General features: G+C 42.6%; 1 protein-coding gene and 1 pseudogene across 3 annotated transcripts; one reads left to right on the top strand and one right to left on the bottom strand.

Moving 5' to 3' along the window:
• Positions 1 to 9: 9 nt before the first annotated feature.
• SLC25A33 (solute carrier family 25 member 33) lies at positions 10 to 27996 on the bottom strand. Of its 3 annotated transcripts, none has more exons than XM_033115181.1 (7): positions 27704 to 27996; positions 16740 to 16919; positions 8303 to 8380; positions 7529 to 7629; positions 5850 to 5916; positions 1713 to 1993; positions 10 to 502 (listed from the first exon to the last, which is right to left on the bottom strand). In XM_033115181.1, exons 1-7 carry the CDS (start codon positions 27757 to 27759, stop codon positions 300 to 302), a joined length of 966 nt encoding a protein of 321 aa, XP_032971072.1. In that variant the 5' UTR covers positions 27760 to 27996; the 3' UTR covers positions 10 to 299. The 3 variants fall into 3 exon arrangements, with proteins under 3 accessions (XP_032971072.1, XP_032971074.1, XP_032971073.1); XM_033115183.1 differs by lacking the exon at positions 27704 to 27996 and adding an exon at positions 27298 to 27441 and having other exon boundaries at positions 254 to 502; XM_033115182.1 differs by lacking the exon at positions 27704 to 27996 and adding an exon at positions 27105 to 27217 and having other exon boundaries at positions 254 to 502.
• LOC117027421 (60S ribosomal protein L6-like) lies at positions 2009 to 5843 on the top strand (annotated as a pseudogene).
• Positions 27997 to 27999: the final 3 nt, after the last annotated feature.

The following is a 27999-nucleotide window of genomic DNA, read 5'->3' as shown; positions in this document are numbered from 1 at the left end:
CAAACCAAATTTATACTTAAATTAAATAGCATGATTTAATTTAGTTGCTGCTTAATCCTGAATCCTCTTAAGTTAAAAAAAAAACAACAACACAAAAGTTATAATTAACTATTAATGTTCATGAATTTAAACCTTCCAGAAAACATGAATCCAAAAGGAAATGTCCAACAGGTGACATGAGCCAAGTATTTTATGGCCTTTCCTGTTTCAGTCTCAAACATTCTAAACATCAATGGAAAAAAAAAATTCTCTATCGCGTTTTTCAGTTTTATTCTTCTAGAGCACAATTTTTTGGCCTGTTACTGAGGATGGTCTTCTAACAGGTACACAATTAGCTCATAGGTGGACAACACAATGGCAGTATTTGGTATCTGCCGGATGAGTTGGGCAAAGAGTCCTCTATAAAAGGCAAGGTAGCCTTCTTCCCGGAAGACCAGGCGAGCGGTCTGCACAAAAGACTTGTACTTGGTGCCTTCCTCCCGGAGCCGCGTCCTTATGACTTCTGCAGAGAAAAACACATGCTTTATGTGACAAACTGTATTTCCAGGCAATATAAGGAGAGAATTCAAAGCACATAGCTTTAGAACTGTCAACATACATACACCTGTATTTGCCACCTCAGCTGGATTTGGAGGACAGACACATAGAAAATGGAAAGATCGGGTTAGAACATTTTCCAACTCTGGAAAATGGTCAGTTAGGGACATTTATACAGCCATACAAAAGCACAAAATAACTTTTAAGGGATTAAAAATAGCTTAGTTGAAATCGGACTTAATTTTAAGACAGTTGGTGGTTTTCTACTCTCAATGAAGCAAAAACGTCATTTCACTGAAGGTGGACTTGGTATTATCTTTATGGTATTGTAAGTATGGCAATATTTTCCACAAGACTTTCTTTCCATATACTCCCCAACTTTCTCCTCCTTCTAGATTCCTTCTCCACTCTGTCCAGCTTAAACGCTGCCTCCTCCTGGGTCGAACCTTCGCCCAACCTGCCCCTCCCTGACCAGGCGCCACAGCACGACACCGCCTGTCACTGCTTGTCAAGCAGCTCTCTGTACACACTTCAGTCTCCTTACCACAGGAGGCGGCCCGACCTCTTCTCCACGAGCCCCGAGGCCACTCCGTGCCCCAGCACACAACAGGGATTCAGTCACCTGTTACTGACTTGACCACTGGCATTTGCTATAGGTGACAGTGCAGCAGGCTTTTGAAAAACAAAATCTGTCTTTCATGGCACAATAAACTAAGCTATTTTTTAAAATAGTGGGTCAGAAGGACATTAGGCCTGTAATTCCCTAAAAAACAAATTAAAAAAATAAAACCCAAAGTAGCCTGACTCAGCACACCATTCAAAACGGAAGCTGAGAGATTTTCTTTTTAAGTTTGGCTCCCACATCACTTTTGGATACGGAGGAATTTTAAATAAAATCCGGATTTTTAGATTCTTTGAAAACACCAGAAGTTCCACATCACAGGCCCACATTTTGCACAGCCCCCTTTAGCCACCATCAGCAGGAGGAGTGACGCCAAGGCCCCGCCACTCACACAGCCCCCACACCCCGTGGAAGCCAGTTCCACTTGTCCTTGCTTCCATTGTCACCTGCAGGCGTTTGCACTTCAGTTGGAGCTACAGGGCTCTAGATATACTGACAAATGACACAAACCTGGCAGCTGTCTTAAGGCGCTGGGAGAAAAGGCGACACATACCGTGTGGATAAGCGATACAGGATGCACATCCCTTAGAAACAGCAGCAGCTGCCATGAGTCCAAAAAAATTTGTGGAATTCTTCTCAGTCCCATTTGTGGAACGGGCTAATGGAGCGTCTTTCAGATACTTCTTCAAGCTTTCGTAAATAGCAAAACAGATGACAGTTTCTGAAATTCCAGCATACGAGGCAGTTAATCCCCGGTAGAAGCCACGAATGCCTTCCGTCTGGTAAACGTGGCGAGCACACTGGAGCGTGTTCATCTGCTTGGAGCCGCGCACTCTGTGTAAAGGGGAGGGACCAACGACAGGCTGTCAGAACACACACATATGAGCCGCTACTGCACCAAGGCACCTGGATGACAGCTGAATATGGAGGAAAGTACACTGCGGGCGCCATGTGTCCCCCTGCAGTGTGCGCAGCTGAGCCCTGGCCCACCTGCCAGGCCAGGTCTGTTGGCTGGGCTGCCTGACTGGCCCACAGAAGTGTGTGTGCACCGGTACAAGAGTCCTACAAACACGTTCACAGCCTCTGACCTAATTTTGGAAAGAGCTACATTGGAGGAAGACATTCATCACAGAGAAAACGTAACTGCAACATAATCAAAACCATCCAAATACTTAAAAATAGGGACCAGTGAGCTATGGTACATATACCAGATTAAAACTGTTCTGAGGTCAGTAAGATATGGGGGAGTGCTTGAAGTGGAAAGCAGGACAAAAATATATGGAAAGCATAATTAGAGTCAGGATACCAGTATATTTTAAATGCTGCTCTTTCCCAACTTGCAAGATGGAAGGTGAAAAAGCTGAGAAGCCAGACACGAAGGAGAAGAAACCTGAAGCCAAGCAGGCTGATGCTGCTGGTGGCAAGGTTAAGAAGGCTAACCTCAAGGACAAAGCGCCTAGAAGAGGAAGCCGCACTGCAGCCGAAACCCTGTCCTGGTCAGAGGAATCAGCAGGTATTCCCGCTCAGCCATGTATTCCCGAAAGGCCACGGACAAGAGGAAGTACTCAGCAGCTAAATTCAGGACTGAAAAGAAAAAAGGAGAAGGTTCTTGCTACTGTCACAAAACCAGTTGGTGGCGACAAGAACGGTGGCCCCCGAGTGGTTAAACTTCGCAAAATGCCTAGATACATCCTACTGAAGATGTGCCTCGAAAGCTGTTGAGCCACGGCAAGAAACCCTGCAGTCAGCACGTGAGAAAAGTGCGGGCCAGCATCACTCCCGGGACCATTCTCATCATCCTCACTGGGCGCCACAGAGGCCAGAGGGTGGTTTTCCTGAAACAGCTGAGCAGTGGCTTGCTACTTGTGACTGGACCTCGGTCCCTCAATCGAGTTCCTCTGCGTAGGACACACCAGATATTTGTCATCGCCACCTCCACCAAAATTGGTATCAGTGGTGTGAAAATCCCCAAACATCTCACTGATGCTTACTTCAAGAAGAGGAAGCTGCCTAAGCCCAGACACCAGGAGCTTCAACACCGAGAAAGAGAAATAAATACGAGAAATAAATATGAGAACAGCGCAAAATTGATCAGAAAACCGTGGACTCGCAAATTCTGCCCAAAATCAAAGCTGTTCCTCAGCTCCAGGGCTACCTGCGCTCTGCGTTTGCTCTCACAAATGGGGTTTATCCTCACAAACTGGTGTTCTAAACTAATTACGAAGAACCTAATTAAATGCCTGAACTGTTAAAAAAAAAAAAAAAAAAGAAAATACTGAAGGGAAACTCCCCAACCTCAGACAGGGTGGTGAGTGTAAGGGTGGTGCTTCTTACCGCTCTGGTCTCCAAATGGGGTGTTCTGACTCCATTATTTCTAAACTTATAAAATCATAAACATCGACTAGACTACACAATAACTAGGCAAAAGCCTTAAGCTGGATGCTCCCACACCACGACAGAAAGGATTCATCAATTGCCTGGATACAAACTGAACCCCAGGACTTGACAGTGTTGACGCTGGTCAGACATCAGAGGCCCCTCCGGCTCCAATCAGTCTCCGTGGGTTTCTCTGCGGCTGTTCTCTACACCCTCATCGGGGCGACCTTTCTAACACAAATCCAACCATGCCACTCCCCTGCTTAAAATCTTCTAATGCAGAGCCTCTCAGCCTTCGCACTGCTGACATTTTGGGCCCGATAATTCTGCTGTGGGTGCCGTCCTGTGCACTGCAGGATGTTTCGTAGCCTGCCCAGCCTCTACCCACTAGATGCCAGTAGCACCCCACCTAAGTTATGACAACTAAAAATGTCTCCAGACATTGCCAAATGTCCCCTAGGGAGCAGTGTCCCCAGCGGCCAATGACTGCTCTAATGGCTCTCCACTGCCCTCAAAATAAGCCCAAGTCCAACTCCAAGTTCCTTCCTAGGCCTTTTAAGGATGTGGCCCCCACTCATTTCTCCTATAATTCCCTCCCTTTCCAGCACATATGCATGTGGTATACTCTGACCGTGCTTCCCTTCTTTCAGTGCCCCACAAATAACGATGCTTTCTTGCCTCCAGATTTGCTGTGCACATGGTTCCCTGCCTGCAGCACTCTTCACTGCCGGCTGTTTTGTCAGATGGTAGGGTGGGCAGTGCTGCCGCAGGAGGCCCCCCAGCTGCCTCTGTCCCTCCTGCCTAGACCACATAAGGGACCCTCCAGGGTAATGCGTACTTCAGGCCCCTTATCCCACCAGACTGTAGTTCTCTTTATTTTCTGTAAAGCTGAGTTTCTTATTTCCTGCTGTTTCCCCAGTGACTCGTGCACAAGAAGCATGCAAGAAATACTCATTGTTGAGGGATATATTAACAGACCCACCCAAAGAAGGCTTTAAATGTCTTGAGTATGGATCACTGCCAGGTAGATTTAAAAGAATGCATATAATGGCTCTCGGCTGCCTTGTGCGTTTACCCACCGCTAAACAGAGGGGCTATTAGGACACTGTGTACACCTGGAATTGGGAGGGGTTACCAAAGGTCTCCAGATGATGCTAGAAGGGCAGGTGGGTGTTAGCACAGCCAAGAAGGGGAGAAGGGATTCCTGGTCAGGGACAGCAGACTCAGGGAGATGGAAGCGTAACAACACGCGACGTTTTTACGAAATTGCAAAGTACCCTGAATGGAGTTAGGATTTAACCCTGACAGTAACCGAGATTTACTGAAGGATTCTGAGCAAGTGAGCTCTTCAAAATGATTAGAACTGATGCATTTTTAGAAAGTTCTTTCAGGCAGAATGGGCTGGGGAGAATATGGAATCAAAGAACAAGTTAGAGACTACTGTGGTCATTAAAAACAAAGGCAGCCCCCTACCTGCATGTCCTGGGGTGTTCTTGCTCTCTCTCCTTTTTCCTTTATAGGTAGCTTTAAGTTAGACTGGACTAGCTGGAACTTTCCAGTGCCCCAAAAGAGTTCTGGGCAACACAGTTACACAAGGAATCTTAGATAGAATCCTATCACAAAACATTGCTTATCATCATCATTTATTTGAAACTATAGTAGTTACTGGGCTGCTGCTTGATTTAATATATTAAGTATATTACTATGTCATACTTTTAAAAAACATTAATAACTGTATTTCATTAATTGGTTTCTGTTGCTTCTAAAAATATTGTTCTAAAAAGGGCCTGCAGGCCTCACTCGATTGCCAAAGTAATCCACAGCACGGGAAAGGGTTTTGGGGCAGAAATCTAGGATATCTGAGGACCTAGAGAGTAAAACAACCCTTCTGAAGCCTGAAGGCATTTGCTGTTCTGCCCGTATGGGCATCTTTCCACTTGAAAGAGAAACCATCTTTAGGAGAGCCCGCAGTGCTCCAACTGGGGCTGGGGTTTTTTTTTTTTGGGGGGGTGGTGTCAGCCTACACCAGAGACCCATCGACTGAGAGAAGGCAGGAATGCAGATCAGGGGCTACAACTGAGTGTGCTTCCCATTTCCCTTTGTGGGTTAATTCTGTTGGTTTTTGTCTCTCCACAATGCTTCAAAGCACAAATTTCAAAACACAAGAGATTTCTGCATACACGTGTGCTCACATTCAGAAAAGCAAAGATGGGATGGCTAAGAACTTGGTACACCTCACTCCATAGGTGGAACTGGGGGAAGGAAAAAATCCCCCAGAATTCTTATATTAGGGAAGGAACAATTAATAACTTACTTTCGCTCTAGTTGCATCCGGGTTTTAACCATCCATATAGGATTCATTAAGGAATTTGTGATAAAAGCTGGAAGAAAAAGAATAGAAAATGTCATCACTGAGCACAGTCAATGCTGATTAAAGTTGTCTATTCTGTGTGATAAACTCTGAAATCAGGTTTTCAATGGTTTAGTAACAAAGATGGAGAGTAGGAAGCAGTTAGTTACATGTCTGTACTGCAGACAGAAGCTATAGTTCCTGAAAATGTAACTTCTGTTGGTGTGTTGGACCTAAAATCAATCTCTTAATTTTCTAGAGCCCTAACTAGTGTTTTCAACCGCTAGGTGGTGCTGTTGACACTTCTGTTAATGTGAGTCCTACGGTAAATATGAAACTTGAAAAACTCACGTTGTAAGCTTCAGGCACAGAAATAATGTTTTAAAAGGGTACCTTATATCAAACTTAAGACAGAAGGAACTAAATCTCCATTTACCTAAATCCAAACTTAGACATTTTAATACCTGACTAATCATTTCAGGAAATTGAAGTTTTAAGACTGATCAACTGATAGGAACCATTATTTTAGTCAGTCTTCCCACTCTTAATATTGCTAATCATTCCAGACCAACCCCAACAAGCAGTATCAAGGCATTAGCCTGACACACACGGGCCCTTCTCTAATACCTTGTTCCCTCCACAGTCCAACAGATTAGTTAGATATCAGGAACCTCGAGAGCGGTTTAAAAGACTCCCTCCAGGGCCGTTTTATTTACCAAGGGTTCTTCTAAGCTAATTTTGCAAAAGTTACAAACTGATGAACAGCTTTTAGCTTATGGTTAACTCCCCATCAATCTGCCCTATTTTAACACCACACTTCTCCCCAGAGCTCCACACTCAGTAGTTTTGCAGTTAACAGTATTTTCTATTTGGGGTCCAGAAGTTAGTATCTGTAACTATTCAGATGGATTACTAGTACTTTTATTTGGAGTAAGAGAGGCAGACAAAACTGGTGGCTACGCCTTACAGGCTGGCAGAAGGTGGAACTTTTTCATAAAATGCCAATTAAAGTTTTCAAACACCTTTCTATTTAAACAGACACACAAAACTTATACGTAAAAAGACATAGCCTTCCCTCAGCAATCTACAAGTCCATGTTTTTTGCCGACTATTTCCTGGGTGAAGAAAATCCTGTTCTGACTTTTCTACAGTAAGTGGAAGACTCCCTCAGGAGAACAGGAAAGGCCTGATCTGTCCCCGGCCCCTAAGAGCCCAAAACCCTCATCCTGGCATCCACGGGTTAAGGACAGAAGTGCCAACTGGACACGGGCTGTGCTGGACACCATAGGGAGTCACAAGGAAAGCAGCTCGAGTTTTAGAAAATAACTTAAATGAAATAGAAAGACACACACACACAAATCACATTGAAATGCCTTTAAAAGAAGCATGACACTAAATGAGTAGCATACACGGAACAGGTACATTTTGAGGGAGAATAAAAAGCTTTAGTGGTCAAAGAAACATGAACCACGTTACAAACAACTCAAACACTCATATTTTATCAGTTCCAACATATACTTTAGAAAAGTGATTTTAGATGCAAGGGTAGCAGAGAGCTATTTTCTAACTCCTGGAAGAAGCCGTTTGGCACAGCGTGCTTTAGGAAGGTGAGAAACTCACCTCCACTCACTGGGGTAACGTACCTGCAGAGCCAGCCGAGAAAATATGCACGACATTGCCGTCAGGCACGAAAATGCCATTGAACTGCTCTTTGGCCTTGGAGTAACACGCGAAGTACACAGCCCTGTTAGGACAAAGACAGGGCATGATAAAGTCATCGGGACGGCACCAGAAGCACCGAGCTCCCCACGCAACCTCTGAAAACATTCAGGAAAATCATCCAGGAAAGAAGTTAATATGGTATCAAAAGCTTGACCTTCTGCGCTAAAACCAAAACCTGCTGCAGGCACTTCTAGAAGTTCCTGCTTGTCCCTCCAGGAAGTATTCAGTGACGATGGAAGGGTCCAAAATCATGGAGGAAAATGAGATTTTGGTAATATACATACAAAGTCCATTTATATTCTTCATCCTGGGTAAATGCCAATCCTTTGACCACCAACATATACTGTAACTTTAAAATTTTTTAATATTTCTAAAATATCCCACACTTGTCTTGCCAAAATGAGTATGTGTAACCTGGGGGGGGATCCAATGCTGACCACATACTACACTTACTTAGAGAGGTGCCAGGGATGGGAGCAGATTCATTTTCAACTTGATAAAATAACTAGAATCTCTTTCTCTCATACACACTAAAGACACTCCAACAGTTAACACTATTTCTACTTGTCAGCTGTATTAAGGCAAACCCTACACAGAAAAAGATACTGTCCATCCAGCCATACTGCCCTTCGGTGGGAAAGGACTCAGTGTATCACATACATATTTACGGAGCCAGCTGAAAGTTCAATGCTTACCTTGATGGTGCAACTCCAACCAAATTTGGACCCAAGCCTCTAAAAAGTGACTTTGGTCCCTCCTTCTCCAAGATCGACCTGAATAAGAAAAGATGCATCTTTAAAATCCTTAAGCAAGGCCTATGCAAAATAAGGTGTCAGCCTTCACATTAGTTCCTTGAATAAAGAACAGATTGTTTCCAAGACCCCAGACCTTCTCTGATTATATTACAACACAGAATCAGGAGGCTGAAGAATATGCTTTCATTAATACAGTGACAAAACATGCTTTAGAAGCATCAGTGTGATATGTTTGCATTAAGTTTTTCCCCCCGTCTTGTTCACATGGGAGCAAGGTGTTTAGGATTTGTCCCTGGAAATCCTGTAAGGGAGGACGAACACCAGCAAAGGGTCTGACACAGGGAACAATGTCCTCCGTATAACAAGATTCATTGAGAAACAGGTTCACAGACTCCGTTGGATTTACTCCTTATTTATGATAATCCCATCTTCTAGATCTTTCTCTATGGTAGGAGAGCCCTAAACAGGGATATAAGGAATAGAAAAACCTAGTAATTTTCATGGGCTGGATGAGTGTAAGCCAAAGCCTAGTATCAAGTTCAAAGAGAATACTGTGCTTGATTTTTCTTTTTAATTTTTTTTATTGTGGTAACACATACATAAAATTTTACTATTTTAACCATTTTTAAGTTATAGTCCAGTGGTACTTAGTACATTCACAATGTTGTGCAACCATCACCACCAACCATTTCCAGAACTTTTTCATCTCTACCTGGAATTCCATACCCATTAAGCATTGACTTTCCATTCCCCCTCCCTCTACCCCTGCCTTCCACCATCCTACTTTGTCTTTGAATCTAACTATTCTTGGTACCTTGTATGAGTGGAATCGTACAGTATTTGTACTCTTCTGACTGGCTTATTTCACTGAGCATAATGTCCTCAAGGTTCATCCATGCTGTAGTTTGTGTCAGAATGCCCTTCCTTTATAAGGTTGAGTCATATTCTGTTGTATGGATGGACCACATTTGTTTATCCCTTTATCTATCGATACACAATTGGGTTGCTTCCACCTTTTGGCTACTGTGAATAACGCTACTATGAACATGAGTGTCAAAATATCTGTTCAAGTCCCTATTTTAAATTCTTTTGGGTATATACCCAGAAATGGAATTGCTGGATCATATGGTAGTTCTGTTTAATTGTTTGAGAATTCACCGTACTATCCGCCACAGCAGCTGCACCATTTCATGTTCCTACTAGCAACACACGGGGTTCCAGCTTTTCCATACCCTTGTTAACATGTTTAAAAAAAAAATTGTTACATATAGTTTCTGATTAAAAATGACTAAGAAAATCCTAAAATGATTGCATAGAACATTTTTTAGAGGCATTTTCCCACTCCAATATAACGATTCTTCAAGTTGGTTAAATTTATTCTTTATAATGGCTCAATTTTCATGGTATCCAAGAGAATTTGTATTGTTAAATTAGGGTCCTCTCTGATTTAATCGCCTTTTCTTACTGAGGGTTTTTCTTCACTTGGTAATTAGTACCTCCAATCTGACAGCATTCTAAGTAGGTCAAGCTCACAAATAATATCATTTTCAAAAGAGTTATATAACGTTTTACCTTCATTATAACATTGAAAGTAAAGATATCTTTCACTTTATAGAAAAGATAGTCCTAAAAAGTGAATAGTAAAGTGAATCCTGCCAATTCTATTTCTATCAACTTTCACTTTTTTCAAAAAGTTTCCAAAACCAAGTTGAAATTTTTTGGTGCCTAAGAAGTAAGTTGATGTTTTGGACCCTGGCATGTTGGAAAATGCTAAAGTTTTATCCATTTGTAGTTTTATTTCCTGTCCTTTCCTTCCTCAGATCAGTAATTTTCATGGCCTAGATTCTCTGAATGTACAAACTAAATAAAATTCTGAATCTTACCTTCTCCTCTCCAAATTTTTGGGTGCTTATAAACTATTTAAATTGCTTGAATATAAAGAATATTTATACTTTTAAGAGCTTTCCTAAAAAGTGGTAGGCTAGCAATTAGACAAAAGGAAAAAAAGGTATCTAGATTGAAAAGGAAAAAGTAAAACTATCTTTGTTCACAGACAATATGATATATATATATAAATACTAAGGAATCCACTAAAACATTACTCTGGTAAACAAGTTCAGCAAGGTTGCACGATACAAGATCAATATACAAAAAAAACTCCTGTATGTCTACATGGTAGCAATAAACAATCTGAAAATGGAAATAAAAAAGAAATTCTATTTACAATAGCATCCAAAAGAATAAAATACTATCTATAGATTAGTGGTTGCCAGGGGTTGGGGGGGGGGAAATGGGGACTGATTGCTAATGGGTACGTATTTCTTTCTGGCATGATGAAAATGTTCTAGAATTAAGATATGGTGATGGTCACGTAACTTTGTGAATATATTAAAAACCACTGAACTATACACTTTAAAAAGATAAATTTCATGGTCTGTGAATAGTATATCAATAAAGCCATTACAGATAGTAAACTAGACCTCAGTTCCATTTATATAATTACTTCAAAATATTAGGAAGACATTAGTTTTATGTTCTAATCATAAAATCTTTTCCTTACAAGCAGGTATAAACCCAGGCTCTTTAAAGCGATCCCAAGCTACGCTCGTTTGTGTGGTCCAGACTAAGCCCTCTGGCCACCCCTAAGTGTCACCGTAAAGGTACTTTGTTCGACACATGAGACTACTATACTAGGGAGGGCGCCTCACTACAAGGACAGTGTAGGTTTTTTCTTTATTTATTCTTTCTGATGCTATTGTGAAGCTGTTTAAAAAAAAAAAACAGCAAGGAGGAAAGAAGGGCTCACTGAAAAAGGTGGAAAGAAGAGATTGGCAGGAACAGAGTTTAAAACAAAATTTAGTTCTTGAGCTAAATCAATCACAATAGATAACTGGCAAAACTGGAATGTGGACTGTTGATTAGTTAAAAAGTAGTATATCAGTATTAAATTTCTTACATTTGAAAGCTGTACTGTGGTTTTAAGAGAATATCCTTGTTCTTAGGAAATAAATGTTGAAGAATCAAGTGGTAAAAAAGGCATAATGTGGTAACCCATTTTCAAATGGTTCAGAAAAAAATGTGTGTATATAGAGTAAAAATGAAAAAGCAAATGTAATTCGACGTAAAGAGTAGAAGCAAGTTATTTGTACCATTCCTGTAACTTTTCTGTAAGTTTGAAATTATTTCAGAATAAAAAGTTCTTTAAATAAAAAAGCTATATAGGCCATAGGTTATAAAAACACAACTCACGATTATAGCTCACAGTCAGAGAAACAACGGTTGGAGATAGACAATTCTTGGGTTTTTGCAAACCTAACACACCAAATAAAGTTCAGAGTTTTAGTGAATTTTCAGTGGCCAAAACCAAGTCATTTGGCCCTTAACAGCGGCATGAGAATTTAGTGTTTTCAACATTAATTACTTTACTTCTACTCTTTCTTAAAACAGGATCGAGCTTTTAAAAAGCCAAGCTCTCTGAACAAAAACTGTTCTCAAATAACACCTTGAAGTGACCTGCACCTTACAGTATGTGAAAGATTTTCAAATGGTCAGTATACTCAAAACACTTAAAGTTTAGATTCTACCTGTGGTTCCTATTAATGTACACTGTGCAGCCAGCCCAGGAGTCATTTAAACACAATTAAGGGACTCTCTGGCTCCAGGAAGCCTGAAGCCACTCATCTATAATGCAGTAGGGAACGCGTGTCCTCAAGTGACTCAGGCTTCTTAAGAACTGCAGAAAGGCTGTCTCCACAGTGACGCATATTAACAGTGGGCAAAAAGTCAAATCTGTTACATAATTCAAACTTCTAACCTTTCTGGATGTTTACAAAACTTTTCTGGAACAATCAAGTTTCTGCTATAAATGGTACACTTCAGCCTCAAAATAAAGCATGTTAGGATCCAGACTGATTTTCCCACAGTCTTACAAATTTCATTTAGGATAGCAATGCAGAAAGAAACTAGGGTCTTATTTGGAGTATTTCATCCTCTTCATGAGTTTTAGATCATAATCAAAACAAAGATCTCATCTAAACACATCAGTTTTGTTTTTCTAAGACAGACACTAGATCCACTAATATATTACTTTTCAGATTAAAAAGGTACCTGAGTAAAAATTATCTGAGTAATGTAAAGAATAGGAAGAGATCTGATTAAAAAAAAAAGATTGAGTCATAAGACTTTTTAAAGCAGATACCTGAAATAAATTCATATATTATTACCCTTTGGCAAATTTAACAGTGAGTGAGAGTCTTAATGTGTTGCCATCTTGCCTTTTTTTTCTTTTTAAGTAACTATATTCAAAATACAAAGGTTATTGTGCTGCAACGGAGAAAATTTTCTAACAGGTTAATCTGAGACACAAGCAAATGCTGATTTGCATTGTGAAAAATAAACTTCCGGTAAACAAATCCTGTTGCCTGTTAAGTCTTTTAAAGTAGTTCTTCCTGAAAGACTCATAATAAGCAGCTTAACCATCATCACTGCCCTTGCTTAGGGATGGTTAATGGGAGAATCAGAAAGCAGTCCAATAATGCAAGTGAGGAAAAAAAGGGTGGCTTCAACCAGGGTGGTGGGAGAGTGAAAAGGAGTCATTTCCTATTAAGCCACCCTAAAAGCCACTGCTTCTTATGCTGGCACTGTCTTTATGTAAATACTGAGTGACAGACTACTTACAGAACTTATTAACAGGAAAAAACATACATTTCCCCTGAAGAGTGAGTGTGCTTTCTTCAGACGAGAATTATGTAATATGACATTCCCCTTTTCACCTTGGCTACCAAGAAACACAGTTATAAATCTTATGTTTAAAAAGTACAGGAAGTACACGTTATGACAGCAGCCATTATTTACATGGCAGGGTATGCATGTGTGTTGAGCTCTTTACATGCAATATGTTACTGATGTGCCAAAATTCATTCATTCATTCAATTTGTACTGAATGTCTGCTACCGTATTTTCCCGAAAACAAGACCTAACCGGAAAATAAGCCCTAGCACGATTTTTCAGGATGACATCCCCTGAACATAAGCCCTAATGAGTCTTTTGGAGCGAACCTTAATATAAGACCCGGTCTTATCTTTAGGGGAATACGGTATGTGACAGGCAGCATTCTAGGTGGTTGGGGACACCTCAGTGACCAAAACCAATCAGAGTCCCTGCCTCTGAGGAACTTCCATTCTGGTGGGGGCAGGGAGAGAAAATAAGCAATACAAACAAGTAAGCGACACTGTGTGTTAAATGGAGGTAAAAGCGGTGAATCAAAATAAGGCAAGATGGAGGGATGGGGCGTGGGGGGAGGGCTGTTTTAAATACCTGGTCACTGCAAGGCCTCCCTGCAAAGGTGACAACTGGGAGCCACCCAGGCAAACAACATCCAGTACCACGGCCCTGAAGCGAAATGAGCCAATGTTCCCAGCCCTTTAAAGGGACAGCAAGGAGGCCAGTGTAGCTGAAGGGATGGGGAGGGGAACCATCAGAGAGGTAATGGAGGGATGACAGCAGTGCAGAGGACACTGGCTGGCCGCAGGGACAGCTTTGGCTTTTACTCGGAGGGAGACGGACCTGGGCGAGGAAACTCTGTTGAGAACAGGCTGAGGATGGAGTGGGGAGCCAGGTCTCATGTGGACCAGTCAGGAAGCTAATGCAATAACACAGGTGAGATGTGGTGGCTTCCATCAGGATAGCACTGGAGGAAGTAGTGAAAAGGGGTCAAATTCTGTGTGTCTTTTGAAGGTAGGGCTGATAGAATCTGCTGTGGGGTTGTGAGGAGTAAGATACAACAGTGAGGGGACTTTAGATGTGCATAGCAGGATGGAGTTGGTTTTAACCACACAGAGAAGACTCTGCAAGCAGTAGGTTTGGGGAGTAGAATTTCACAGGAGTTCTTGTTTGGGTGCCCATTACGCCTCCAAGATAAGATGTCAAACAGGCAGCTGGACGTACAGCGTGAGGCTCAGAGGAAAGAGCCGAGGTCTGAGCCCTGAGCCTCCCACAAGAGGCTGTCAGGTCGGAGACTCAGCAGAGGAGGCGAGCAGTCAGCGGTGAGCGGAAGTCTCTGGCCTCCTAGGGCCTTGGGCTTGTTTACTTTTAGCTGCTTTCAAATCTTTCTTTGCAAGAGGTGAATGAATATACACTAAAAGTGGCATTGAGTAAGTCATTTGACCTCTAATTTGCATTTCCTCATCTATAAAATAGGGGTATTCCGCCTGAATGCTAATCTCACAGGGTTATTGTGAGAACTCAATGAAATACTACTACATAAAAGGAGCCATTTTTAAATTGAAAGCTATGAAATATCAGCTGAGACTCTTAATAACGTATAGATATCTAGCCGAGGAAAATAAAGCTTCATAAAACAGCTCTTGGGTGAAAGATGCCACGTTACAAATATTTTTCTAACATTATAACAAGAATTATATTTAAAATTCCATGATTTATATTTTGATGTGAACAGAAAAAGTGATTTTTTAAAAAAAGTACTCATGGGTAAGTGAGGCCTCATTATTCTGAAGCTATGGCTGCACGAACCAATGACTACTGTGGGTCCACAGGAGAACCAGGCTGTCTTGTGGGCAGCATGGTGTGGACATTGTTCCAGAGACAGAGACACTGGAGATAGACAACATGCAGCCTGAAAAATGTGAACTGGAGAAACATCCCTACTTATTGTATTTACCATAACGGGTTTGGCCCCACTGCCACCCACAGCTTTTGGGTAATAGTGTCCTGGTTACAGTAAATCTATAAACCCCCCCAGTCATAAGTTATTGGGCAAGCACGTAAGAGGAAGTTCATTTTGGATGTTAGTAAACTGGCAAATTACCTGTATATTTCACTATGTCCAAAGCACTTTATGTTCCTCAGAAGAAAGGTGGCATCTGAGTGTCCGAACGCGTTAAGGCAAACCAAGACGGGGCTGTTTCACAGCCAAGTCTTCGGGAGGACGTGGGGCTCTCTCTCCTTCCCCAGACCAGCGTGTACCTCCTGTCTCTGTCTCTCCCTCCTGGGCCCATCCCTGACCTGCTGCCTTCTGTGTCTCTGCTCCCCGTCTCAGTGTTTAATTTAAAAAGCTGATTCTCCTGGGGTCTTGGGTACCAGTCTCCTTTCTCTGGCTGGGCTTTTGGTTCTCTCGCTTGGGACCTTGCCTTCAGCAGCTGGTCTTACATCCAGTTTTGCTCCACAGGCTTGGATGCACCCTCATCCACGTTTGGCCTGGGTCATTAGTAAGCAGGCTTTACAAACAAAACGTAACTAAAAATAAATTAAGCGCTTTCCAACTCATTCTACCTTATCTAAAATGTCACTGAACTCTGTCCAAAGTGCTACGTGTTGTGGTTATTCAAACAGAGCATTTCCAATTTATTGCATCTTTTTCTAATGTTTCCCAATTAAACAACTACGTTGATATGTCTTTCTTTTTTTTTTTTTTTAAACTTTTATTTAAGTGTGTTTTTCCAGGACCCATCAGCTGCAAGTCAAGTCGTTGTTTCAATCTACTTGTGGAGGGCGCAGCTCACATGGCCCATGCGGGGATCGAACCAGCGACCCTGGTGTTATGAGCATCGCACTCTAACCAACTGAGCTAACCGGCTGCTCCTGATATGTCTTTCTTGAGCACGCCGTCTTCCAATAATAAGTTTCAGAGATCTGAATATCATGTGTAGTTAAACTCAACCACCATTTAATTACTGAACATCTCTTCTAAAGTACAGGGCCCCAAGCTAAAGTTCAGATATTAAGAAGTGCTTTTCTTTTGCCTTAAGCATAGAGGCTGATAAGTCAAAACCAACTTATGAATATTTAGCTACTTTGTAAGCAAATAAGACATTTTTAATGCAGTAAAAATAAATTAGGCAGGTGGCTTAGGTATGAAACAAAAATAATAAAAAATCATTTTATTAAATATATATTGCAACTTTTCTATAAATGTAAAATTATTTCCAAATAAAAAGTAAAAAATTCAAACATTTTGTTTCGATATTACTTCCTCTTAAAATATTAGGATTTATTGCTTCCTCTTAAAACATCCCTTCTCTTGTGCAATTAAAACATTTTTAAATTTCATTTTACCATCGTGTAGCTTCTTGCCAGCCCTCAAAAGATTTTGGGAAAGAGCAAGACTTTGATACAATTTAAACAGGGGCTTTTGGTTTGCTCTGTTAGGTTTACTTTAACTGTCCCTGGATGGTGACCACATGCACACTGGGTGCCCAGCTGCCAAGGGAACAAGGTCAGAGTTCAATGGTATTGGTACAGAAACCTAATTCTTAAGTTTGGACAAAGGCTGTGCAAACAGCACATCCTGTCTGATGGGCTTAATAAACATTCTATATTGATAGTGGGGGCAGGAGTCCAGAATGGGGACTGAACTTACTTCAGAACTTGTAAGAGTCCAGGTGTCACTGACGTTGGTCTCACCATTCCAGCTCCACTAATGGTCCCCAGATGGACCTGAGGATAATAGAGTGTCCGAAGAGCTAATCTTGAAGACTGCAACCTAGTCTTAATGACTTCTAGTGGACAAGTGACGATAGCACCAACTGTTCCCCCACACCTGCAAGAAATCACAACAGGGTCAGAAAAGCTATACCATTCTCTACACAAACAAAATGTGAAATTTAATTTCACATTCACATGTGAATGTTCATTTCATGATTAGAACATTCAGGGAGGTAAAAAAAAAACATATATATATATATATATATATATTCGAAATCCCAGCTGCTGAAGAGGTGAGTACTGTGAACGGGTCAGCACATCCTGTAGGGCTTTTCAATGTCACTTTTTTTTCGTCACTTACCTAGATATTGTGAATGTCAACATATATACACCTACATCATCATTTATAATGGCTGCATACTATTCCTCTGTATCGATGTGTAATATTTTAACCAATTTCCTACTGTTACACATTCATGTCCTTTCCAATTTCACTAACCTGTTACGGTGAATACTCCAGAAAACATCTTTTCACAGTCAAACAAAAATAGTTATTCAGGTAAAGCCACTATTTGAAAATCAATGTCCACTACAACACAGACTTTTATTAAAATCTAAGTAACTTGGACGTCATTGAAAGTTAAACTAGAGCTTACTTTTCATGACAAAGTCCCTGTGTTTCCCTCAGTGGGAACCAACCAACGCTTCCTCTGCATTTCCGTTCATCACACATCTCTCTGGTCAGGATCCCCCTAACTACCCTTTACAATTTGTTCATAGCGAACTCTGTATGACCCAAGTTCTAATTATAAGTGTATTTCTTCAAGATAACTCACTTATCCTACAGTACCTACTTCCATCTTTCGTCAACCACTAATATCCATGAAACCGCGCGCTTGGTCATTGACAACACCACTGACCAGGTGAAGCCATCCCCACACCACCAGCGACACAAGCTCTATCAACTCTTTGGGAAACACGGACGATCGGGACCCGTCTTACTCATCTCTATATCCCTGGCATCGGGACACACAAGCTCGCAAACAGTATTTGCTAAGTGAAGAAATGATTAAATCGAGATTTCAGGGAGAATGTCTCTTAAGGGATCTAGAGGTTTGACAACAGCATTCCTGGCGGCCTGCCATCACAGGGGACGCCCCCGGGAGGGGGCGTGCTCGTGTATCTTGCACTCGGGGAGAGTACAGCACTGGCACACAACAGTGGGTTCAATAAAGATGATTCAGCACCAGCATCTTTGATGGGGAACTAAGTAACACAGGAAGGCAGGAAGGACGGGCCGGTGCACAGAATATTAAGTGGGCTCCCGTCCTCCTCAGATGGAGGTGTTAGAAATCTGGGTCTCAACAAGGCTATGCACTTTCTCAGTCACAAAGTGTTTAAGTGTGTAAACTGAAAGCCAAATCCAGAACCACTGCCTCCAAAACCTGTGCTTGGCCCACTGGACTGAGGTTGCCTCTGGGAGGATTATGGAAAGAAACGTATTACAGATAGTTTAATTTGCTAATTTACACTATTTTCATTCAAACTCAAAATGGAAAATTGCTGATTAGACAACTAAACTAGGTCTTTAAAACTCTAATGTGTCCTTTTGTATCAAGAAAAAACTGTGAGCCCAACAGAATGCTGCTCTAAGTGGCTCTGCGCACTAGAACGTATCTACAGAAAATGGGGCATAAAGGCGAGTGCTTCAAAAAAGAGGTTAAAAAACTAACTTCCTAACACGTATCTAGTCACACAAAATAATCACTCTTCTCTATTATAATAACCACATGCTTAAAAGTATAATATTTTAAAACACTGGGAAACTTACGTGCTACAGAGTAAGATAAAGAAATATCTGAAATCTATCTACATTTATGTTCAATAACAAGACTCCAAATCACGGAAAAAACAGAGCTTCTGGGTAAATTCTTTCATTAGAAAGCTAACAAGTTCAAATATGACACAGGTCAGCCACCTTTGCTTTGTCCCCAAGTCAGCTGCACTCTTTACTTTGGCCAACTGTCACCCAAATCTATGCCACTGATCAAAGGATGAACTGTGGTGACGGTGTGCTTGCCTGACAAACAGGGCAAGTGTCCTCCTATCAGCGAGTCGGCGCCCTCTTTGAGGATGGCAAGTCACCCTCACCACCACAGTCACTGTTTTATCTGGTACACACACTGCGCCGTAGCAGGAGGGGGTGGCCGTGGTGAACAGGCCCTGCCTGGCCTTCTCGACCACTTACCAGGGGACAAAGGAAGGCACGCTAAGGTTCTGGTGCCTCTTCTACAAGGCAGCGTCACAGGAAACAGCTAAAACAAGGGAAAACACTGCAAACTGGAAACAACGGGACAAAGTTACCACTCAGTAGGTAAGTCCCTCCTTACCGACTAGGAAAAACTTGATGAAAAATGTCCAAAGGACATTTTAAATCATTAAGCTGTGTTGGATACATATTTACTAAAATACTCTTAATCTGAAGAAAACAAGTTCTGATATTAAACCAAAATGTCCCAAAAAGAGTCTTCCTGAAATTTAAAATATTTCATAGCAGGATTTAAAAAGTATCTTTCAGCTCAACTTCTTTTTCTTTCTTCATGAACCAACACGAACAAGACATTCATCACTCTGAGAAAATAAGTAAATCAAAACGTTGACTTCTCCAGATTGGCTTTCCAAATTTTTCAAAAAATATTTCATCATGTTGGGTCCAGAGCACTTAGGAGTACAACAAATTATTCTCTTTGTAGAAAAGAGTTCCTGTCAATTCACAATGATTCGACACAAAGACCTTCAGGGCTGGGCTGCGTCAACGAGCTCGGACGAAGGCCTGTCCGCCGCAAACCTGTGGAATTTCTTCACCAAGCTTTTCTAGTCTCAATTCAGCGAGGGTAGAGGCATCGGCTCTGGCTGCCAGCCCTTCTCAGCTGTGCTCTATTGAATCCCCCCCTTCCTATGATATCACAGAAAGATTCCAGGACTTTCCGCTAAGTGTGAAGTTTTGAAATTCAGTCCCATCTAAAACTTCAATCTCAAATCTGATTCAAAACCACTGCCAGCTAGACATGTGGCTTGAGGGGATGTGGTCTGCTTTTTGACGTTTTCTTTCCTGCTTTTTAGGGTTCTCTGGGCATGAGGACACGGAGAAGCAGTCTTATGTAAGTGGTCTCGGTATTGCTGTGGGTCCACCTGGCTGTGTAATGGCTCAGTGGCCACAGCAAATGCAATGATTTAAGTGTAGGTGGTGTACCACCTCACCAAGAGCCCCCAAACTGGGAACCCTCGTATTGGTCCCACCAGTAGCCCATCCCCCAATCTCCTTTCAGTCTTACTTGGCCTGGGAACCTTGCGTGCAGCAGTAGGTGCCTTTCCTTTCTCTGATCCCCATGCTCATTAACACAAGCCACGGGGACCCACCAGTTTCCTTCCATGCCCACCATGAGGCACCAAGACTGGCACTCAGTAGGAAGTCACCCCCATGTCCATCCCAAGCACACCATGCCAGTGCCTTCTCATCCTGCTGGCATGGGCTAATGCAGCAGGAAGTCTACAGAGCAAGCTACGTGTCTCTCAGCCTCCCCAGCTCCCTCACTCTACAGCCTCAACCACCAGGGGCTGGGGAAAGGGAAGGAGACAGTGGCAGGAAAAGCCTCTCTCAACACTCCACATGCCACAATGTTGCCTTCCTGCTCTGCGTACAGTCTGGGGCAGAATGGTCAGTGGCAGTCGGGCAGACACCCTCCTCTTTCTGTGTCTCAGAGAAGGCTCCTCTGGGTTCAGCTCAGGGCCCCAGTAGCCAACGCTCACACAACAGGAAAAGTCTCATTCAACATCCAGTTCCATGGTGACACAGTGTTGACATCACAGAACCAGGAGACTGACGAATTCTGATTAGATACCAATATTTTAGACCACTGTTCTCCAAAGTGGGGGGCAAACTCTAAGAGGTTGTACACAATGATCCCTGGGCATATGGGAAGAAAACAGTATAGAAAGAAACACAATTTTATTTATACTCTCTACCATTTAGTTTCTATTTTGTGTATCTGTTTTCTAACATGTATAAAATTAGTAGGGTAATATAAATATACATGGGGATATGCACAAACACTTTAATTATAGGGCTGTGTGATCAAAGTTTGAAGATCACAATTCTAGACCAGTGGTTCTCAACTGGGCAATTTTGCCCCCACCCGGTGACATCTGGCAGTATCTGGAGACATTTTTGATTACTGAAATTGGGTGAGCGGGGTCATTAGCACCTAGTGGGTAGAGGCCAGGATGCTGCTAACACCCTACCATTCACAGGATGGCCCCAAGCAAATAACCATCTGGCCGAAGTGGAGAAACTGTTCTACGTCAATACAATGGACAACACATTTGAAGGCAGTAACCAATGTGGAGGGCACTGCTGGTTGGTTGTCTCCCCAGTAACCATCCCTTCTTCCTGTCCTAAGATCCCAGAGTTCTAAAGCCTTATAGTTTGGATGGGATGGAATCCATTTCTAGGTTTAGCCCCAACTCACTTAATCAACAGAGTACCATCCACATTGCCACAGGGTTCAGCGACGGGCCTGTGATTTGGCCCAAGGAGCACTGGCCGGTTTAGAGATGGGCATGCCCAAGTTGGTCCCATCAGGGTAAAGCTCAAGACTTGTTCAACGGTGGAGAAACACTGGCAGCTGCTGGAGGCTTTTGTGTGCATGCAGGGCCAACCCTGGAATCCAGCAGGTCTTTCTAGAGGCCACAGTGACACACATGGGTGAGCTATTTCGATAAGCCATCACCAAAGCCTCAGCTCTCTCTAGAATCAGGTGTATGTGCCAAAAATCAAGCCACTTGGAACTGAATTTTTTTACTTACAACTCATAGCCTCCTAAAGAAGCCTAGTCAAAAAAATTTTTTTTACCTAAACTTTTCAAGAAAGCACTTAAAGGGTTTTACTATTATCAGTAATCTTCCAAAAAGCAGTTAGGACTGCATTTCTAGTAGGCCAGGTTCCTAACAGCCAGCCATGAAGAAATTCCCTGGATGTTAATTTAATTCGCCCCTAAGGTAATGCATTCTAGTCACTGATGCCAAAGTCCAGAGAAAATTCTCTGGGATGTTCCATTCAGCAAAACCATCCAAAAGGTTTGAACAGAGTAGCAGAAAGGCCACGAGTAGCAATTAAATTATGTGTCTCAGAGCAGTCACCAGAGATGCCCTCTGAAATCGATTTGCCTCATTTTCTAAAAAATCTGTCACCTGGATTCTTCTGTGCCTTTTCCTTGTTACTACTTGTTCCTTTTTCTATAAAAATGTACCCTCCCCCCATTCTCTACTTTCTCTCAGTCTTCCGGCCCAGAACTGAAGCCTTATGTTTATTACATGAAGACATATTTAACCGTTTATCTTTTCACCCACATAGGCCTGGCTTGGTACTTTTCCCCTTTGGATTAGGCTCCTCTCCCCGAGTTTACAGCAAAGCCACACTATTACTACTAAACTACACACTGGATCTTTACGTGATCAGAGACATAAAAACTTTAAATTGTGGACACAATGTTTCCCTTTTAACTCTGAGTTTCAAGTAACAAGCAGTTTTTAAAACTAGATGTTTTCGGGGTGGCCAGATGGCTCAGTTGATTAGAGCTGCGAACTCTGAACAGGACTGCAGGTTCGATCCCCACCTGGGCCAGTGAGCTGCGCCCTCCACAACTAGATTGAAGACAACGAGCTGCCACTGAGCTTCTGGAGAGGCAGCCGGATGGCTCAGCTGGTTAGAGTGTGAGCTCTTAACAACAAAGTTGCCAGTTCAATTCCCGCATGGGATGGTGGGCTGTGCCCCCTGCAACTAAAGACTGAAAAGGAGGACTGGACTTGTAGCTGAGCTGCGCCCTCCACAACTAGATTGAAGGACAACAACTTGGAGCTGATGGGTCCTGAAGAAACACACTGTTCCCCAATATTCCCCAATAAAGGTTAAAAAACAAACAAACAAAACCTGATGCTTTTGGGGCTGGCCCAGTGGCTCAGGTGGTTGGAGCGGTGTGCTCCTAACGCCTAGGTTGATGGTTCGATTCCCACCTGGGTCAGTGAGCTGCACCCTCTACAGCTAAGACCATGAACAACGGCTCTCTCTGGAGCTGGGCTGCCGTGAACTGCCAGAGGTCAGCGTGAACTGCTGTGTGCTGCCAAGGGCTACCATGAGTGGCCAGCAGCCATCGTGAGGGGTCGGCAGCTGGCGACAGCCGCCCATGAGTTGCTGTGAGCGGACGACCAACGACCAGCGACCGACTGCGTCAGCCGGGGGAAGCACAAGGCTCATAATACCATGGGCCAGGGAGCTGTGGCTATGAAACTAGACTGAGAAACAACGGCTTGAACCAGAGTGGGGGGAGGGCAGAAGAAGGGGAAAAAAATAAAACTAGATGTTTTCAACAAGAATCTGTTTTTCTATGTGCACACTGACATATTTCAGGCATTAAAGCTAAGACCAATATGCTTTTTTTGTAGTTGCTACCCAACTGATAGTAAACTGGCTTCCAGACTCACAGCTTTTACATAACTATACGGATTCTACCAATAAATGATACTTCCAGACACCCTGTGACCCCAATTTTTGGAGCTCTTGGTAATTTCCCCTTTTCATCTTCAACCTCTACAGTCATTCCTTGAAAAACACTAGTGCCTCTTTATATAAAATTTTCTGGAATGTTTTATTTGAATACATGGCATAAGGTTTAGAAGACTTTGATTATGCAAATTCTGTATTCACTCAGTTAAAGCAAACGCATAGTTTTTGATGCAGCTAATTATCCTTTAGATGCTGTTTCTTGTATTCTATCTCATTAAGAAAGAAAATTTAAAATAGCACCTGGAATGCATGAAAAACTCTACAGTACTTTCTGAATCCGAAGAGAATCAGTATCTTTCACAAATACACAAATCCAAAATAATGTTACCTTATGCCAATACAGTTTCAGCAAATCTTAATATAGAATCATGTTCCTACTTCACAAATAATCAAAGTACTGCTTCTGTACTTTGGGGCAATGTAACAAGCTACATCAATTCATACTCCCAGGTAAGACACACAATGCCTTTTATTCACTTAATCATTATACAAGTATCCATTAAGCACCTGCAACATGGGGGGTGCCATACTTGGGATGTACCAGTGAAGAAAACAGACATGGTTGCTATCCTCAGGAAGCTGAAATTCTAGCAGGAATCTTTCATCCAAACACCGACAGTTTTTTTAAAGTATCACATATATGAAATACACTGGATGAAATCAAAGTCAATTTATAGTCCTAGTACACTTATATAAGCCTTATATAAAGTATTACGTGCACATATTTGTCTTATCGAAATTTCTTTAAGCATTTCAAATAAGTCTTACATCTTCTCTACATTGACCCCCTAGCAAATATATTAATTAACATGTGCCTAACACTTCAAAAGTAACCATTATCTGATACAGATTAAACTTGTAGGGTCAAAGCACAGTACACAAGGTGACAGCTGTCCATAATTGGGGGGGTAATCAATTTTTAAAGTATCTTGAATTCTATTTTTTAAAACCTTAACGACATACCATATTCCCATTAAAAGATATTTTAAAGGCTATGTAAGTATATTTGATGACCAAAGAAAAAATCATGCCATAAAAATAAGACCTAAAGCATATAGTCTAAGCCATTAACCTCTAAATATAATGACAGCTTGGTCTATTTCAGGTGCCGAGTACATCTCCTGAATCGCCAGCCTGCTGTGCTACTGCTTGGTCAGCAAGGGAAGGCCACCACTGACATTACATGGACAACCAGAGTCCCCACGTCATTTGACAGGCAACATTTAAGGGATTTTTCTCAACATATATAAGGCCTAGACACAGAAGGGCCACTTAGAAGATGAGTGTTTCTTTTAACGAGATGGTTTAAACAGTAGAAAAGGAATGACAGGTTCTGTTATGCAGTAACAATTAAATTTTTTTTGAGCACATTTTTTGTTTTGACAGTACAACCCAGAATTTGAGATAGGAGGGAAGAATGCAGATGACAGCGAAATCCCTAGAGATACTAAAAATCAACATCAAATGAATGTGGTCTGCTCACGCAGAGGTCACCCACCCTAAGAGATGGTTTGTTTATGAATGTGCTGGTAGGTATCAAAAGCCTTAAAAATGTGTTTTGACTCAGCAATTGTACATCTAATGGTTTATCACAAGGAAATAATCAGAGACCTACACATGTACACATAAGGACATCCAGTTATTTATGTTGGCAAAAAAATAGCAATGATAGATTAGAAAGAAATTATGCAATCAGAGCGGTAGCCCTGTCATAAATTACTGTAACATCCTCACTGAACTCCAGTCATTGACTTGGAAACTGTTTGCCTTCTACATTGCAAACACTGAACAGTAAGGATTGATTGATTAAGAGTACACGCAGAGAACTCACTCCCACGCTGCCATTAAACCTTAATATATTACTAAGCAATTTCTAAAATATGAGCCTATTTTAAAATTAACTATGAAATTACATTTGATACACATATGTACATGCATAGAACCTTTTTCTAAAGTGCTTATTTCTAGGTGTTGGCTTGTCCTCCAGCTCTTTTCTTTCTGAAAGGGCAACACTGTATTAAAAGGATGATTTACAGGTTAACGTAGGAGTATTTTCACCTTTGCAAAGCACCCAAGAAACTTTTTTTTTTTTAATTAAGTTTTAAAGACTATGAGTTGTTTTGGATGCAGTTTTTACTTTCTGGGTTCTAAAATTAATTTTTAACCATTCATAAGCCTGTTATACCTGATAAAAATATTTATTCTGTATCATTAATTAGTGATAGCTTTAACCTTGTTTGATATTAGTTTCCAAAGGCTACTCAATAAACAGAGAACAGGAGAAATGTGACATTTAAAAAGTGGGGGCTGACTTCTTTTCAAAGGAAGTGAACTTCCTCCTTTGGAAAGAGGCCAGCTTCACAACATGGAAACTAGCTACTCAGAGCAAAGCAGTATGTCATCCGCTGGACCAGGCGGGACCACTGCATCGGCTGATTTTAACTATGTGATGTACCCATTCAACACTTAGCTCCTTTAATGTTCCTCCCTAAAAGACACAGAATATATTTTAGGCTAGTAGGAAGGAATCGAAATCCAGTTAGTTACTGAAAGCATCTTTTTGTAAGATTTATTTTCTTTCTGGAATATCTGCAAGTAATCCCGTAATGCTGCTAATGAAGGAACTGAACCCTGCTAAACACAAGGGCTTCAGGCACTGCCCTAATAAACTCTCTACATTTTAATAAGTTCAGGGGAGCTGGGCGGGCTACTGCCTTTTTCTCCATCACAAGGTAAGAGACTGGTGCTTCAGTGGAGAATCAGCAGCCAGAGGGCACAGTGAAGGGCGTGTGGGGAGATTCATCACGACAGGGCAATCCATTATGCAGCAAGCCTCACAGAGGCTGCTGCAGAACTGGGAACTCTCCCAGTTTGGAATACAAACAATTTTTTAAAAGACCACCTCACTAAAAACAAATTAAAATCACCAAGAATAAAATCATTAGAAAAAATGATCCTTCTTGGCTCGAGAAATGACTTTAATTAATATGGCTAACTTGTTTAAAAATTCCCCAGAATGACAAATTAATATTTGGTCATAATTTAGGAATTGCTCCCCCATCCACTCTCAAAGTTGAAATTTCAATGGGGAGATGACGTGTAAGGATGAGAGGAATGGTAAGAAAGAGATGAATGACTTATTCTTATCTACAAAAAACCAAGATTTTTTGGTTGGAAAAACAAAGTAACTAGGTGAGCACCTACAAATAAGAAGTACAAAGAGCTCAGGAACATTTTCACGATGCTTAGTTCCACAGATGAGTTCTCAACCATTATTGGTTTGTAATAAGGAACATACATATCTAGGCAACAGTCCAAGCTGCAACTAAAATACTCGTCAAGACGACAATCCAGAACAAATTCTATCTTATGCATAATGTCCTGCACTTAAAAACTGCTGTGCCAGGCCTGTGAGGTCCTCAAATAAGGCTCCAAACATCTCTACAAGACTCCAAAAGGACCCAAAGTCACCGGCTGTATTAAAAGGGAAAAAAAAAAATTACTAATACTCAAAAACATTTAACGTCTATTTTCTGAAGACAGAAACAAACAAGTCAGCTCCCTTCCTAACCCCCCTACCACCCAACTTCCCTGAAAATGCGTTGCCTCTGCTGAAAAATATCAGGAGCCTGATGGATGATCAAACGAATGCAGCTCTCAGAATAGAAAACATTTTACCTTGGACGCGTCCGCCAGGAGGAAAGAAGCATTTCAACACGCCCTCCTGACCTCACTTTCTCTCGAGGTCCCCCACCAGCTCTCCCACAGGTTGCTGGCCAGCATCGCTGTTCGCCAGCACTTTCCAGGCCTCTGCTGCGGTCCAACACCTGCAGCCCTCTCGACTGTCTGAACTCGCCCCGGCGCTACCTACCCAGAGGAACTCCCGGGCCAAGCCGAGCATCCACCAGACTTCCCAGGCCCGGGGGGAGCAAGGGCAGTGTGGCCAGGGCGGCGGGGCCACCGTGGCCAGGCAGGGCCGCCCCCGACTGACACTCGTCACACCAGCCTCTCTAATTGTTTAAAAGGATTAGAAGCCGGAGACGCTGCGGGGAGGGGGATGGGCGTAGGGGCGAAGCAGGCGCCGGGTAAAACCCTTCGGGGATGCGGACCCGGGAGCGGGAAAGGCCGGCGCCTCCCGGGCGTCCTCACCCCGCGACGCCAGGACTTCCTCCTCTGGGAGCCGGCCCTTCGGCCTGCGGAGGGCCGATAACCCGCCGGGGCGCACCGAGGGCGCAGGGCGGGCCGAGAGGGCCGCGGGGTCGGGCCGGGACGCTCACCCGCCGGCGAAGAGGTGAAGCAGTGTGTTCTCCTTCTGCTGAGTGCCCGTCGCCATGGCCGCGCCGGTTCCGCGGCCCGCCGCCAGGTGCCGGGTGCCGGGTGCCGGGTGCCGCTGGCGCGAGGCGGCTCGAAAGATGCGTGAGGTGACCTGCTCGGTTCGCCCCGCTGCTCTCAGGCGTCCGCCCGCGCGGCCTCCATGAGCGCGCGCCCCCAGGACCCGACCCCTCGACCCGCGCCCTCCGCGGCGTGGCCGCCGGAGCCTCCCCGGCCTCTGCGGCGCGAGCCCTGTGCCAGT

The sequence above is a fragment of the Rhinolophus ferrumequinum genome, chromosome 9 (genome assembly GCF_004115265.2).
Source record: "Rhinolophus ferrumequinum isolate MPI-CBG mRhiFer1 chromosome 9, mRhiFer1_v1.p, whole genome shotgun sequence".
In the NCBI taxonomy this organism is placed as follows: Eukaryota; Metazoa; Chordata; class Mammalia; order Chiroptera; family Rhinolophidae; genus Rhinolophus; species Rhinolophus ferrumequinum.
The sequence above is the reverse complement of the archived record's forward strand: the minus strand, read 5'-3'. Positions and strand labels throughout refer to the sequence as shown.

Bases quoted from the DNA above. Each gene is read 5' to 3' on its own strand.
- SLC25A33 (XM_033115181.1), bottom strand. From the start codon at position 27,759: ATGGCGACGGGCACTCAGCAGAAGGAGAACACACTGCTTCACCTCTTC. The intron at 16,920-27,703 runs GTGAGCGTCCCG...GATTTCTTGCAG, and splicing joins CTTCACCTCTTCGCCGGCGG to GTGTGGGGGAACAGTTGGTG. The intron at 1,994-5,849 runs GTAAGTTATTAA...CCCTTTACACAG, and splicing joins CGGATGCAACTAGAGCGAAA to AGTGCGCGGCTCCAAGCAGA.